Genomic DNA, 17,495 nt, shown 5'->3' on the forward strand with positions numbered 1-17,495 from the left:
TTAACACATTCACGGCCTTCACAGTATTAACCCATTTTTCACCCAACCTTCACCCTCTGTTTACCTGTTTGTTTCATCATTCAAAAATGTCTATATCAGATGAAATAAAATGAGGAAACATAACAAAAGTAAGTACATGCTTATGCTAACAGCATTTGATGTGAGAATATTCACTGATGTGAGAGAGGCCTCAAATTAGAAAGATAATAAATACATAGTGTTTGCCTTTTGAGGAATTAAGCAATGCTTTAAAAAAAAAAACAACTTTTAAGGGGCCTAGCAACATATAAAAACTGGTTATGGTAATTAATCCCTAAAAGGAAACTATTTTACCTCTACCATTAAGACTGGCCCTAGGGCTTCCCTTGTGGCGCAGTGGTTGAGAATCTGCCTGCCAATGCAGGGGACGCGGGTTCAAGCCCTGGTCTGGGAAGATCCCACATGCCGCGGGGCAACTGGGCCCGTGAGCCACAACTACTGAGCCTGCGCGTCTGGAGCCTGTGCTCAGCAACAAGAGAGGCCGCGATGGTGAGAGGCCCGCGCACTGCGATGGAAGTGGCCCCCGCTTGCCGCAATTAGAGAAAGCCCTCGCACAGAAACGAAGACCCAACACAGCCATAAATAAATAAATTAAAAAAAAAAAGACTGGCCCTAAAGAAGAAAGCTAGTGGAACCTAAAATATATGTCTTTTCTTTTTTTGAAAAAGCCATCATCCAGGTTAAAAAATTCCTGAATTAAAAACATGATTGGAGAGAACAGTAAGAAGCAAATGAAAACACTGTTTGCAAATCAGTCCCATCAACTGCCTCCTTAGATCCTCTTTGGCACAAGGAAAGAAAGAAGGGGAGTAAGGGAAAAGGGTCAACTTTCAAACATCTGGGTGCTGTGCTGCCACTTCCCTCCCCGAGGGTGCATCTGGAAACATGTGGGGATGTTTTTAGTTATCACAATGACTCAAGTGGGAAAGGGGTGATACCAGCATTTATTGGGTGGAGCATGGGTGTGAAACACCCTGAAATATGCGGAACAGTTCCACCCAGTGAAAAATCTCCCTGTCCCACATGCTAACAGTACTCCTCTTTGAGAAACATTGTCAATTCTCACATAGACACTAGGATATTCCACAACTAACTTAGAAAAGAAGAAACAGTAGGTACATACATATACAAATGTGCACAGAAGGCTAGATATATTTCCTAGATGATGGCATGAGAGTAGCAGAGAAAAAAAATTGCACTCACTCATATGTATTTGCACTAGATTCTTTCTCCCCATTAACACTCAATATTTCTTAAATATATGTCTAAAGAAGAGCTGGAGGTGAACCCATTCTGCCCACTTACTCTCCCTTGGATTAAGTTAGGCTCCATGCATCATCAGGGACTTCAGAACTTCATCTTCTGGGAAGGGGGTGGTTTTGCCTTGATTTAAATAGCCAGATGGTGTCACCACCTGTTCTAAGGTCTTTATTTCTGGTTGATTCCACTAGAGCTTTTGGTACCACCTACGTGAACAGGAGAGAGAAGATAGGCAATGTGAACCTGATTAATTCCCAGCCTAACAATAGCCTTTTTAAGGTGGTTTTAAAGTATGACACATTACTCTCTTGAAGAGAGGCTTTGCTTTGTTTGGACAATTCTCTAAAATAAACAGTGGTAAGGAATTGGTCACAACCTTAGACCTGCTGGATTGCTCCACCTTGTTTAGCTGTTTCCTATGGTCTTGCTGAAATGACCCAGAGAACTTTATCATGCTTATATGCATGCATATATACAGTGGCTTTTCTCCCTCTTTCAATCAGAATGAGAACTGAGATGATTCCCTCTATTGCTTTCTTTTTGAGTAGTTACAACCAAATACCAGACTGAAGAGACTTGTGCTGTGTGTGTGTGTGTTTTATGTGTTTAGAGCAAAAAAGTCAAAGTGCACTCTCTACCAAATGATCACTTATATTGATTAGGCAAAATGCAAAATATGTTAAGAGAAACATCTATCTCTGTTGTTCTGGTGACAGAATGAGGTATATGGTTAGGAGTAGAAAAAAAATGGTAAATTGGTTGATTTATTGGCAAAGCTTTGAACTGAATGCATATACTATAACTTAGTTCATATATTTACTGAAGGTGTTAAAAAAATCATTGTTTGTTCAGATTTACGTAGACCACTTATAAATACACACCAGGAAGTTCTGATTCTTTACTTTGTGAAACCGTACGCAGGGTTTTTGAAATTGCTACCTGAACCTTAAAGTCTACCATCTTAGAACATCCAGGCCTTTTTGAAAAGCATAGCTTGACTTCATCTATTAAAGAAGCAAGCATGACAACTAGATAGGACTCATTTGACGCTGTCTTACAAATGACTCACAGAAATACCTACTGAAGAATCTCCACAACAAAATGGACCAAAACAACCTCAAAGATGGTGCTATCAACTAATCATAGCATAATGCACCCTACTCTCCTTGATGGAGATATTATATCAATAGAACCTTCAAGCCAGAAGGCTTGGGAAATTATTTATTTATTTAGATTTTTTTTCATTTTCAGCTTACAAGTTGTACCACTATTTGGTGTCATTTTTATCAAAGTCAGAGATGAAAGGCTCTGGCTTTGCTTTGAGAACACTGACAACTCCAAAATGTAAAGCCCAGAGTGTGTCCAACTACAGCATCACATCAACCACACATGAATAACTGATAAGCAATCCCTGCAATGTTGTGAGTTTCTTGTTAGTAAAAGTTTGGATGTAGAATGAAAGTGACAAATGCTTATAGATGCCCAGAGAATGCTGATTCTCTGAGGCCCCTTTCATTAGAAATTAGTACTTTACCTAGTAGTTTGTAATGCCTACCATGGAACCAAGCACAGTTATGTTTTTAATTTTAATAGTTTCATCATTCACAGAAGTTCTGCTTATTCAAAAAAGGCTGCACACAAAGTCCTTCTTGCAGGTTACAGATCAACACATATTTATTGTTTTAAGTGACCAAATACCAACAATTATGAGGAATTGGTGAACTGGTATTATTTGGTCCATGAGGAGGTTGCTGGTCCGAAGTAACAATTGCTCTTAAAAAATACTTAAGGACTACATCAAAAAACATGTAAGAGTGAATAAGGTTGTTAAGCTCACTGAAGCTTGTCTTTTCCTAGAATCCCATTTCTCCAAAATCCAGCTGGTTTTGGAGGGACCCATGACTATCTTACTAGTCTAGGTAAAGAACATTTCATACTTGAATTATTTTCTAAGTTAAAAAAAAAAAAGGCATTTTAATGTTGGTTCTCAATTTGTTTCTGTTTTGCTTTTGTTTATTCTCCAGTGTCAATGAAAAAGGCATATTTCTCCATGATATTCAAGTCATTATAGAATGTTCTGATATCCCTTCCTGTTTTTCAAGTTTTTAAACTATTATTTAATAAAACTGTTGGATTAACTGTGATATTTTATTTAGGGATATTGTCACACAAGTGTGCCATTTTAATGTATTTTCTAGGGCTTTGGAAGTTCTGTAAATGTTTGTTAAAGCTTATTAAAGATAGTTATCTTTTAAATTTTTAAAGAAATTAATCTATTATCATTATTTTTTTTTTAAGATTTGTTTTTGATGTGGACCATTTTTAAAGTCTTTATTGAATTTGTTACAATATTGCTTATGCTTTATGTTTTGTTTTTTTGGTCACGAGGCATGTGGGATCTTAGCTCCCTGACCAGGGATTAAACCCGCACCCCCTGCATTGGAAAGTGAAGTCTTAACCACTGGACTGCCAGGGATTCCCTATCATTACTATTTATGAAGTAGGATCTCGATCAACTTCCCTCTTTGTGTGTGTAAATGCTGTATCTAGAAACACAAATCTGATACCAATGTTTGCTGATGTACAAAATATAAAATTTTCCCTAAGCTTGAAATCTGGCTTTAAAGCTATCTCCATCATGAACAGGTACAATATTTAGGGCAACAGCTGGCACTCCAGTTGCTCATGGGGGGGAAATTCCCTCTGTTCCATATTACATGCCAGAAAATAGGATACCCAGCTATCTAACAAGCCAAACACATGTTAGTGAAGTCTGCGATCCAAGTTACTCTAAGAATTAATCCTGTGGTCTCTATACTCCTCCTTCTATCTCACTGAACAGAAACAGATCAATAATCATCGAGTAGCTGGTATGCAGAGGGCTGTACTCTGCCAAGTTTGGGGATGTTTGGTACCATATTCTGACTCATTTCCACTCAAATGATCTCCCCCAGACTTATCCAACTTACGTGATTATCTTTCCTGGGCTACTGATTTCTGATCTTTCTTTTTAATCCCTCCTGACATAACCTAGCTGTTACTGCAGGTTATTCTTTATCCAGATTTAATTTCTTCATTTCAATCTTAAGATCACAGAGCCAAAGTCAGAAAGTGCATTTTTAAATTTTCACCCTCATAAATAGATTTAAGACCTAATAATATCATATATTTCAGTGATCTTACCAGTTTCTGAAACTTCATCTCCCATTCTGTCTTATAATTTTCTAATTTTCTCCTTCACTGGTCTCATTCTCCCCAATCCCTCTGTTCTGGAAAAACTTCAAGAGTTATGTTTAGCAGCTCTAGCTATGTCTGAACATTTCTCTTTGCAATTCAAATAATCATCTTAGGCTGATTTTAACAGCCTCCTTTACTCCATTCCATCTTTTACCCTTGCTGTGTAATGTTTACTGATGAATGTCTTTCTTAACAGATCTAAGTGGTCTAGTTACCGCACGGGAAGCCTAGAGGTTTGAACACTAAGTATACATTTCTCTTGGCTATTTTCCACACCTCTAAACATTCTCTTCAATGCAACAGGGCTTGTGTTTCAATGGTAACAGAAGTTATCAGAGAACACTAGTTTAGACAGCAAGCAAGCCGCACTCCAACTGTTCAAACAGCCTGACTTTTACAGTAAAAGGAAAGGCCCTGGGCCAAGACCACTGAGATGAGCAGGTATTTTTAGTTCACTTGTAGGCCAGCTCTAATGTAATTCTGAAATGTTGTCTTCAAACCAAACTCAACTTTTTCAGGGCTGTCCAAATCTGTTTTCTTTTATAGCAAGTACAAATTCTTGGAGCAAGGGAAGCATGCGTATCATTTGCAATGCTGCTGCATGTCTATGGTGTTGATGCCCGATGGCTCAAATTAGTCCACAAAACAGATGAGCGCATTGTAATTAGCTCTTGTCAAACTGTTAGAAATACAAAAACCATTTCCACTGTAATAGAAATTATGAAAAAGAAAAATCTCTCCTATCATTTTCAGCCAAAATAGTTCCTGAAATGTCTGGTAGTTTAGGATTCCAGAGTTCTAAAAGAAGGCCATTTCGTTTTCAGAAAAGCTTTCATTTCATTGACACGGAGATGCTGAGATGCTGTTGTTGTATTTGATGAGATTTTAAACTTCATTTCTAAAAACGACCTGTCGTAAGTGGACACATTTTGTTGAGCCACAAAGCACTGATGTATGATTCTCAACAAACACATACTTCTTGTATTTTTTAAATTAAGATTTTTTGAACTTTTTCTATCAGTGTGTTATCATGTTTTCCTGAATAACTAAATGTTATATTTTGTCTAAACAAAAGAGGACATTAAGGGGGCATAACAATGGGTTCAGATGGGATAACTTTGATGTTAAACTCTCATGTGATGGTCATCAGTTTCTTGTTGACAATTTACTAGAATATTCATTGTTAGGACAGTAACACAAAAGATTATTTTGCTCAGTCTTTAAGTTATTCGCAAACTTCAGTTAGGTTCTGGAGCTCTCTGGAATTTAATGTCCTCTCAAAGAAAAATATGAGCTATTAACAAGATATTTCAAAAAGGAAATTTAAATACTAACCAAAAGGTGGTGTAGTTTGAGATCGGGTCAGATAAAACAAAACAAAACAAAACAAAAAAGAACTATCCCCTTCTACTTGCCTTCAGAACTTTCTCAAAGATATCTTCAGGTAAACTTGTGGGAATGAGCAGGATGGTATAAATTAATCTGTCTTTAAAAGTAATGAAATTACCACATATAAAAGTTGATACAAAATTAATCACAGAGCTAAAACTATAAAACGTCTAGAAGAAAACATAGGAGAAAAGAGTTGTGGCCGTGGGCTAGGCAAAGAACTCATACATACAATGCTAAAAACATGACCTAAATGTGTATTTAAAAATTAGACTTCATTAAAGTTAAAAACTTTTGTACTTCAAAAGACATCATTAAGAAAATGAGAAGACAACTCACATACTGGGAGAAAAAATGGCAAATCATTAAGCTGATAAAGGACTTGTATCCAGAGTATATGAAGAACATTTAAAATTAAATCTAAAAAAAAGTGATTAAAAAGTGGACAAAGGATTTGAATGGACATTTTACCAGTGAAAACACATGAATGTCTAATAAGCCCATGAAGAGAGGCTCAACATCATTAGTCACTAGAGAAATGTAAATTAAACCACAATGAGATGCTGCTTCACATCTGCTAGATTGGTTATAATCAAGGCAGAAAGTACTAAATTGTGAAGGTATAGAGAAACTGGAACTCTCATACATTGCTGGTGAGAATGTACAATGGTACAATCACTTTGGAAAATGGTTTGGTAGTTTCTTAAAAAGGTAAACACACATAAACTTAACATATGAACCAACAATTCAACTCCTAGTTATCTACCCAAGAGAAATGAAGACATATGCCACATAAAGTCTTGTATATGAATGCTCATTTACAGTAGCATTATTCATGATACCCCCAAATACAAACAACCCAATTGTTAATCAACTGGTGAATGGATAATCAAAATGTACTATATCCATACAGTGGAATACCTCAACAATAAAAAGAAGGCACTCCTGACACAATCTGTCATGGATTCAGAATCACTGTGCTAAATGAAAGAAGTCAGAAAGAAGTAAGTAAAGGACTACATTTGTATGATTCCATTTATGTGAAATGTCCAGAAAGGCAAATCACTAGAGATAGAAAACAGACTAGTGGTTGCTAGGGGCTGATGGTGGGAGTGTCTGTAGTTGGCATGAGGGGTCATACAGCTCTGTAAATTTACTAAAAATCAGTGAATTATACACTTAAAATGGGTAAATTTCATGGCATATATATTATACTTCAGTAAAGTTGTTTAAAATAAAAAGTGATAATTTCTGTGGAGGTAAATTCCAATCCAAAGAACTGAGAGAAACTAGGCCAAGGCAATGAATGATCATAGCTCTTGGATGTAGCTTGCCAACACTCTCAAAATATTTAAAATGCTAGTTGATGACACCATCTACATGATGGTTCTTCTAACAGTTGCTGCTCCTTTGAGTTCAGAGAAGTTCCACAAAGGCTATTAAGGAATAGCTAAAGCTAACATCAGCATCAATGATTGCTAATTATAATTGGAAAACCAAGGTCCTAGAGGCAGGTGATGAAAAATGGTCATAAAAACGCTTCCAACCCTAAGGTGAGACTATTACGCAATGAGTTTTAAATTCCCATGAAAAATATGACCCATTTTGAAAAGAAAATGTTGAATTCCCTACCCTGTGAATAAGAAATGGCTCAAAGGATGACCAAAAAACGCTGAGGAAAACTCGGTCAGAGAAGGTAGGGGAAAAAAGGAAGGAAGGAAGGAAGGACAGCTTACAGGAACAGGCTGAAAGAAAAAAAATCAGATAAAGCAAAACAGAAGCAAATCTTAGTACAGGAAAATGAGGATAGAGCATACAAGGTCATCTTCCCTGGCCAGAAGAAAGCACTACCGCATAAATATGACAATGTTTTCTTACTCTGTAATCGTGCTGGGGAGCTCTTTTAATTTGGACCGAGACACTTCGGTTTTCATTTGAATTCCTCAGTGATGTCTATTACCAAGTTACCCATAGTACCACCTATCAGGAAATAAAACTTTTCACCCCCACTTCCATCCACAAAAATAGAAGGAAAACATTCGGAGGGATTCATTTTATTTTTCTGGTCAGCAACAGTCAGCAGCTCCCTTTGGTTCGTTGGGTTTGTTTTTCTCGGTATATTACATCAAGAAAATAGAAAGGAAAACTGCTGAACACAGCAGGAAGAGTGAAATAAATCTGAAAACTGCTTCCCACTGTTTTTATTTCAGCACTTCGAAAACTCTGGGCTAATCCTGTATTTTCCTATACCGCTGTGTACATTTCCTAGATTTTTTTTCACGATAAAGCTTAATACGTGTGTTTGTAAGTTAACTGAATTATAGCAAGCATGGAGAAGCGGGTGAGCCCTGGCAGATTTCCCATTGTTTTCCCAGCCGTTTTCTCTATCAATTGCTGCAATCTACACTGGCTCCCTGTCCTGCTGTCAGTGCCGCAGAGCTATTGTATCTCCCAGGGCGACAGGTGTGGCTTTGTCCTCTAAGTGCATGACACTGGGCAGAAAGCAGCTCACCTTTCACAAGTTCACTGTTGTGGCAACATCACACTTCTTTCATTGACGTGGTTGCCTTTCAGACATGTTTGACCACACTGTGCAGAAGTGTTCATCACCTTTCTCGCTCTAATAAAGACATCGACTTAGTAGCAGCTCTGGGTTCAGTGTTTACTGGTGTAATAAGCGAGAGTGACATGTTTCCTCTTCTCTAGCTCTGGCTCGACCTTTTTTTTTTTTAAAGGAACATTTATTTATTTATTGGCCGCTTTGGTCTTTGTTGCTGCACACGGGCTTTCTCTAGTTGCGGCGAGCAGGGGCTACTCTTTGTTGTGGTGCGTGGGCTTCTCACTGCGGTGGCTTCTCTTGTTGTGAAGCACAGGCTCTAGGCACGCGGGCTTCAGTAGTTGTGGCACGCAGGCTCAGCAGTTGTGGCTCGCGGGATCTAGAGCACAGGCTCAGTAGTTGTGGCACATGGGCTTAGTTGCTCTGCGTCATGTGGGATCTTCCCGGACCAGGGATCGAACCCGTGCCCCCTGCACTGGCTGGCGGATTCTTAAGCACTGCGCCCCAAGGAAGTATTAGCTCAATCTTGAGGAGGCAGGGAGAGGTGTACAGCTTCTAAATATCAACTAGAAAAGAGCACCTCATTGCAAATTACAGCAAAAGTAAATGGATTGGGGTTGGTGTCAAAGAGAGGGCAATATACTCCCTAGAAACAAAACACAGATCATGGTATCTATCATGGAATTTCTGGATTGTCTATATGGCTTTGTTTCTTTCTCTCTTATGACTGACCTATGCAAAATAAAGCGTAACTGGCATACAGCTAGAGAAGCAGAGCCTAAAAAGGAACATTGTGAAAAGGTAAAATAAAAAGGGCTAAAAAATGTTTTCTAAGATTTCTCCCATAAAACAATTAAGCCTGTTTTCTTTTTCTATTGTGAAACTTTATAGATAATGAGAGCCCCAAATCAGCTAAAACATTTTAGTGTTCAGGGTAAAAGAGGTTATGTATGAATACATTTACCAAGCTATAATACAACATGAAACGTTTGTGTATATGGATATAACATAAGATGTGTGTATATAAATTTATATCTATACTGTATCTATATCTATCGATACTTTTATTCATCCATCCCATGGGAAGTGTGTAACTTAAATATTAAGTGATTATTTATGGGACTCTATCCCTCAACTGTAGAATAGAAATATCAATTCAATTATAACATGAAAGTTCATTAAATGCCATTAATGATATAGTTTATCTCACTTCTAAGGAAATAATTTTACACGGGATATATATTGATATAGTACTGTTAATATATTAAGGAACTTTATTATTTTGAAACCTCAACTGGAATTGAAAATGAAGCCTGCTTTAAATAATTATAATTAAATAAAATTATTACCATGTGTATTAGCCATAATTTTTTAACATCTATTTTACTATCTTATTTCCAGAAATAAGGTGGTAAAATTGGAAGGATTTTAAACAATTTTCATAGCCTCTCTTCAAGATCACATGAAAAGATCCTAAAGATATATTTTTAAAGCTTATTAAATGTAAAAGAATATTTTTATATTATGTGATTTAAAGTCATCATTTTATTAATCTGTTTTTAGAACTTCTCCCTTCCCATTTTAAGATCCATTTAAAAGACTGTGTTAAAGATAAAGGTGTCAAAGATAAGAAAATGATAATCAGTACTGGAAACCTGTAACAGAGAAATCCTATACCTTGCTGAAAACCTCTTATCTTCTCACATCTTCAAGACTCACCCAGTGCTTCAGCACAGCTAAAATATGCCTGGGGACTTCCCTGGTGGTGCAGTGGTTAAGAATCCTCCTGCCGTTGCAGGGGACACGGGTTCAATCCTAGGTCTGGGAAGATCCCACATGCCACGGAGCAACTAAGCCCATGTGCCACAACTACTGAAGCCCGCGCACCTAGAGTCTGTGCTCCGCAACAAGAGAAGCCCTCAATGAGAAGTCCGCACACTGCAATGAAAAGTAGTTCCTGCTCGCCGCAACTAGAAAAAGACTGTGTGTGGCAACGAAGACCCAACGCAGCCAAAAATAAAATTAAATTAAAGAAAAAAAATTTTTTTTAAATAAATAAAATAAAATATGCCTGGCCTATCACACAGAAGCAGTTGAAACCTGCTACATCATAACCTTTCAATTCCACTGCCTTTTTGACAATTACACGAGTCCTAGTCCCCTGATACACTGGTGACCTAAAAAAAAGTAGTGTTGGTTTTTGGTTTTTCTTTTTGGTTTTGGTTGTTGCTTTTGTTGTCGTTTCTTCTGTTTTACTTCAGCCTCAATTATAGGTAAATTTTAGTCATATGAGTCTGACTTGATCTGCAATACAAGAAAGTTAGTGTGGGGAGGGAGTGTGGGAAGGCATCATGCCCCACCCAAAATCGGTTAATCAGTTTATTATTTATATGTAGTAGTTCCTAGTCCTATAACTGTTGGTTTAAATATATGTTAATTACTGCCTTCTTTAGGACCCATTGGGCCATCCAACACTGCTCTATAGTTGACACCTCTTGTTTCTTTACTCAGTGCCCTGAACTTCCTTGTGCAAACCCTCTACCACTCTCAGTTGATGGTTTTTGACTCCACCTCTGGCTGCAGAAGGATGGACATTTGACTCAAACCTGGTCATGAGAGCAGTACCTGCTCCTGGTCATAGCGATTGGTTCAAGTATGGGCCAATCAGAACAAGTGAGACTCAACTCTGGGTCTTCGGGCCTATTGAAAAAGAGAGTCTTTTTTTCCTTACCAAAAGCTAGAAGAATGTAGACCTGGGGGTGTTGATTGCCACTTAAGAGAAATCTTGCCTAAGATCAATGCTAACACAGTGAAAACTAAGCCAAGAAATGGCCAGGAACTGAGTTCTGATTGAATCATTGAAGCCCCCAGATCCAGACATGTCTGGAAGCATAATTTGGCCTCTCACACATACACATCCACATACAAAAGAAGATAGAAAGGACAATTCAGACATTTTGATGAAATTCTTACAGCTTTTGAAAAATTTAGAATTCACCCACAACCCCTGGCCCCCACCAGACTGACCTAACTAGACTCTCTGGCAGGAGGGCCCTAGAATCTATATTTTTCATTATTCCCTCAGTGTTTCTGGTGATCAGCTAATTTAGGGAACTACTATGGGCATTCATCAACGCTTCTCACTCCTGTTCCAGCACCATCAACGGGCCACATGAAGTTCACCTAATGCCCCAGAGGCTTCCCAGAGAACAGACTACAAAATAGACAGAGTAGGCTGAGGGCCATGGTAATTTTCTTCCTGGTAGCTGTCATGCCACCACCCCTTTTCTCCTCCAGTCAAGAGAACAGACTGCAGTTATGTGGGAGAGACTTTAATGAAATGAAGTCTCTTCTCTTCCTTCTTCTCAACAGGTTCCTGATAAAGCAGTCTCTAATCCATGTGTATTCTAGAATATGTGGGGCTTACTCTCCTGATCTGTTTGACTATGACTGGTGAGAAAAGTAGGATAACCAGATAAAATATAACTTGAAAGTGGGTACCCAAATTCCATTTTTCTCATTGTCTTAGAAAATTCAGGTGGCCTGAATGGAAGGAACTAAGTTTGTCTGTTAGATCTTAGAACTCAGGGCAAGGGATTATTTGGGGGACATAGTCTCATGAGGTTTGGAGTGAGATCTCACTCGACTGGCTGGGTTTCTTTTCCCGCATTGTATAAAGCAAGAGAAATTACTCCAAATTTACCCTCCCATGTTTCTAACTTGCTTCCAATAATACTGTTCTCACAGTGCAGTTGTTTAGAAAGGTTGAGATTAACAAACTCTTCTGAGAGGATTTCCTGCCTTCAGATCTACTTAACAGGGGTTCCAGTTCCTGCAGGTTTGTTCATCTATGTCAGCTCTAAGGGTAGGCAATAGGCCCAGTATGGCCATCCCAATAAAAAGAGGGACCTTTTTATATCATTATTTTCAAACTTATCGACCTTTTTATATCATTGGACATTCTGGGCTAGTTTTCCCCATAAAAATTTGCAAGTCTACCTTCTCAGGCCAAAATTTTGTCTAATTAGCAGGCAGATTCTAGGCACAGCATTCTACCACTGACAACTGTACCTTTTAGGAAAGTGACCACAAACCATGTGCTTTCAGAAAGCTCATGCTAATATTTTTCAAAATGGACAGGAATTCACTGTGAACAAGCTGCATGAGGTCCTCTGGGTCTCCAAAAATTAGTGATCCTATAGAACCTGTCCCTTTGTGTTACCTTGAGTTGGGTTTTATGGGCAAGTTGTCTTGATGGAAAGGAATTTCCAGTGAGATGAAACAAGATGTGTTCTACCCTCTTTCACAGTGGCCCACACTTTCTTCTTTTTAACTTGTACCTTAATGACTTGTTATCTCTTGACTGAGCTAGATGCAGAGTGTGAAGAGAAGAGAGAAAAAGCATCTCCTAAAGTATTGATGCCATGGTGTTATTGTCACAAAATAGGTGTGAGCTTAAAAAACAAATAGCCTACCATTTACTTAGTATTGAAAAAATGGTGTTAAGATTAATCATCTTAAAACCCAAATAATTACTTTTGGCAGATACTCTGTGACACTTAGCTCACTTACAGCTAACCCCTCTGAACAGGATTCCATCATCTGAGGGTAGCAAGTTTTGGTTGAGGACTCATAGGAAGTTAAAAGGTAAGCTCTTCTATGAGTGCTCTAATGGAACTTCCTGATGTCTATGGCGCTGGGAGTTTCATTAACACTCTCTTTAACATTTTTGCAGGCTAAAATAATCACAGTCATGCTCTTTGGCATAGAATTTTGAGGTTTGTGAGAAAAATCTTGTCCCATTCTCAGCCCATGTCCATGTGGAGGCGAGGTGGCATTTCACAGACGTATGTTTTGGTTAGGCTTCTCAACTTTTAAAAGAGTTGTCAACTGTATTCCCATCTCAGCTGAGGCTTAAAGCATGGTCTGTCCCTAATTGGCAACAGAATATTTGCACTCCAAGTACTTGTCAAAAGAGGATAACACTGAATGCTTGCTGCCCAGTGCCTATCAAAAATCAGTCATAGGAAATCGTATTTATGGAAGGTTGCCTGAAGGACATATATTCCCTTTTAGATATTCTACATTTTATTTTTGGATTTAGCCAAACCATTTGAGAGTAACATACTTAAACCCCATGGCTACGCCACTTCAAAATAACAGTTATCATTTGTGGTTATGTGCCTAGCACTGAACTAGGTGTTTTTCATGCACTTGGAATAATCTTTAAAATAATTGTGCAAAACAAGGGTGAATATCTGCTTTCCAGAGGAGGAGGAAACAATCCTGGCACCATCAAACCGCTTGTTCAAGACCACCCAGCAAGTAAACAGCAGAATCACAATTCAAACCAAAGTCTGTCTGGCTCCAAATTTCATGCCCTGTATACAGAGCTGCCGTTGTTTTACTGAATTGCATTTTGGTGCTGCAGCAGCCCCTATTGAGGGCAAGTATAAGACGGAATTCTATGAAGCACAGCATTGTACTTAACTCTGGAGATTTTGTTCACGTTATACATTGTCAACTTGATGGAGGCTCTTGAATAAGAATTTCTAAGGTCTCAGTACTGGAAATAGTTGGACTTTCACTGAGTAACTAATAGGCTTCATATAAAATATTAAGAAGATTGGGAATCATGTAACTAGTAGTTTTCCCCTTAATCTGCTTTCTGGGAAGCCCAGATTCCAAGTTTTGACCTTCCTCTATCTAGTACTTGAGCTATAAATTTTATGTGCTACCTTCGCCATTAGCATCATCTTACTTATCTCCCGACTCTCCAGTCATCAGTGTGATTCCTTTACTTACACATTAACTTGCTATACTGAATGTATTTTTGTAATTCACTTCCATTGTTTTCCTGGAATGAGACAGAATATAATCAAACCCAAATAAGAAGTCTGTACCTATTAAGCATTTAGTCTCAGGACCCGTGCTAACTGGAATATTTTCTTTTTTAATCTTTATAGTAATTGTGAACTAGATTATATTATTAGCCCCATTTTACAGACGAAGAAAATGAGGTTCAGAGAGGTTAAGTAAAATGTCCAAAGTCATACAGCAGAGCCAGATTTCTGGCTGACTCCAGAATCTGAACTACTAACCACTATGCTGTACCTCTTCAGCTCCATATCATGGTCAGTTAATAAGAATAGATGAACACAGTAGAATGGGAATAAAAGGATACATAAGAGAAAGGAAAAAGAAAAGACGGGAAAAAGATGCCCTAAAGAGAAGAAAAGGAGCAAGTAAAAATAGATGAAAAGTCAGGTAGAGAAAAGGAATGAAAGTTAATAGAGAAGAGGAAGAGCATGGGACAGAGATGGAATGTGTTCACAACTGGGCCTCCAAAGTGTATAATCGTGTGAACTGTCAGAATGACTTTTTCTGACATTTCAGCCACAAGTATTACCAACACACAAGTACCAACTCTTCACTATAAACGTCTATATGTAAACTTCACTATAAACTTCTGTATCTCTTCTTGTCTGAAACACTCCTTTGCCCACGTATATGCTATCGTCTATTGTTATTTATCCCATTTTGTGTTTCGGCTCTCAACCCAAGTAGATTCTATCACTTGGTGGAGAATGGGGCCATACTCTCTACGGCACTGACCTAGCAGAGGCAGCATTCATGATGTTTCATAATGTTCATTTCCAGGAAAGAGCCTGGTATTTTTTTTCACTCCAAATAAATTCTTGTCTGTTGCCATCGATACACATAAAAGATTTAAGCACACACACATAAAAAACAAACCCCAAATCAAACTCCTTTGTTTTTCTGACCCCAGACCAAGAAAACATCACTTTTTAGTGTCCTTCCACAGCCAGGGATATAAAAGGTGAATGTGGAAAAAAAAATCACTCTTGAAAAGTACAGCGATTTACATGGGGTTGTATACATCAGAATAAGTTATCCCTGGAATATGAATTAATAATGAACCCTCCAAAACACTTTAAAAGTAGACCTTGCTATATTAGAAAATGGCTTCCTTGTTTTTACTTTCAAATGTAAGATTTATTTTTAAAATGAAGGTTTCTTTTCCCATGAAATTTTAATGGATCTGCTATAGATTAAGGAATGATATGGATTTTAAAAGTTCACATTGGAACCACCCAGGTGTCTGTGAATGTACCGTTGGAAATACCTTCGAGATTAATATCTGTCATACTGATAGTCTTTGAGAGAGTTAGCCTATGTAGCTCCCGAATTCTGCAGGTCCTATTTGGATTCGACATTCCGAAAACAACGAGAACTTCCTTGAGTTCTTAATTTTTTAGATCAAATCTAGGTTTTGTTAAGTTGGTTCCTTGTGGAAGAAATATGTAAGGTGGGGTGCACATTCCTCGTGTTTCTACATGGAAACCCTACCTCACCGTCACATTCTTGGCATCTCTCCTTAGTCTTATCTCCATGGAAGAGATTTCTAAACCCAGACAAGTTGGGTCATTTGTAAATTGCACTGACCCATTAACAAAATGAGAGGAACTACAGGATAGTGAAGCAAGCACTGGATTTGGCCCCAGGTTTAGCCCCAAATCCACCACCCATGAAGTGGGCCACTCTGGGCAAACCATGGCCCAACCAATCATGAAAGACTGTTTTGAAGATAATGCATGTGAATATGCTTTGTAGATGGTAAAACATTAACAAATTAAAGATAATTATATCCAGATTCTAGTCCATATCTAGATATAAATAAAGGAAAGACTCTGGATTTTCATTCTGCTGCTGCCGATTAGTTAACATTTATTGAGTGATGTGAGATTTATGCCAGAACACATGGCGCCATACATGTCTTCTTAAAAGTGTCGGCTACTGAAATGCAGGGTCATATTAAGAACTCGACACCAGTGTTAGGGAGACAGTGAACATGGCCAGTGAACCGAAGATGGAGAATTAAGTTGATAAGTGGGAATGCCAAGAAAAATTCTAACTACTATTGGATTACAGGTTAATGTAGTTCAGAGTTGATGACACTAAGTCAAGGATACTCCTGACAAGGCAAAATGGACCTTCATATTATATCCCAGTTCCTTCAATTTTTCACCACTAGGTATCCAACAAGAGCCTCCAAACCACTGCTGTAAGCTTCCAACTTACAACAAATTATAAAGCATTTATTTTGTCTTTCGTAACCATATGCAAATAAAAATGTGTTAACAAAGACTTTTTATAACACTCTTGTTTACTTTTTAAACTACTAAATTTAATGCTAGAAGTAATCTTTGAATGTCCTTTAAAGATACACCGAATATTTTCTTCTCACAGCCGAAAGACACCTGACATTTTAGCCATTAAGCGTGGTGTTCCATCTTGTCTACAGGATCCATTTTTACGAGTCAAAGATGCTTAAATAAGGATCCTTTGTGTACTGTGGTTAACCTAAGCTTTAATGAGTTTTCTTTTAAATGCTCTTTACAAATTGAACTCAAGTTAAGATGTTTCAGAGGGCAAATGTCCACGATGATTTCATGGGAAGGATATACACATTTTCTGGTGGCAAATATTCAGGTATTCAATTCTTTCAAATAATAAAATGGATGAGAAGAAATGTGTTAATGCCGATAATATTCAGGCTAGAGAGAAGGGAAGAAGGAAAGTTCTAAGGAAGAAACACTTCTATGGAATCTTTTACTGATCCAGTAGCAGCCTAGGACAATTTCTTTAATGAACCTACTGATGTTTGATTAGGGTATTAAAAGATTTCTTTAAAAATGGGGCAATCCCAAGGGTTCTGCAGTTTCTGTGATATCCTTAATTAATTCTACTTTGAGTTCATTATTTAACAACTGCTTCAGGAAAATAAAAGGTCTGCCTCTCTTTAGACAAATGTTTGGGAGTTATTTTATCATGCAGTCCCTCCTTGCATAAGCTATTTCTTCTAAACGAGATTAAGAGAAGATACAGTGAGAAGCTACTTATATTGCCAAAGGAGTGAGAGAAGTTATCCAGTTCTGCCTTGACTTTCTTAGTGTAGGGAAGAAAGTCTGCAAGTAATCACCATGCCCTT

General features: G+C 37.9%; 1 protein-coding gene across 17 annotated transcripts in view; it reads right to left on the reverse strand.

Moving 5' to 3' along the window:
- The window catches only part of MCTP1 (multiple C2 and transmembrane domain containing 1), a gene marked incomplete at its 3' end in the record, with an annotated part of 559,050 nt that overhangs the window by 108,173 nt on the left and 433,382 nt on the right, over positions 1-17,495 (reverse strand). The window contains exon 19 of one of the 17 annotated variants that reach the window (XM_082375741.1): positions 1,347-1,505. The exons of the other annotated variants lie outside the window; for them this stretch is intronic. Coding sequence (XP_082231867.1) covers positions 1,395-1,505 — 111 coding nt within the window. Of the gene's footprint in view, positions 1-1,346; positions 1,506-17,495 lie in introns of those variants that run through there. 17 annotated transcript variants of the gene reach the window in all.

The sequence above is a fragment of the Balaenoptera borealis genome (genome assembly GCF_965194805.1).
Source record: "Balaenoptera borealis genome assembly, chromosome: 2".
In the NCBI taxonomy this organism is placed as follows: Eukaryota; Metazoa; Chordata; class Mammalia; order Artiodactyla; family Balaenopteridae; genus Balaenoptera; species Balaenoptera borealis.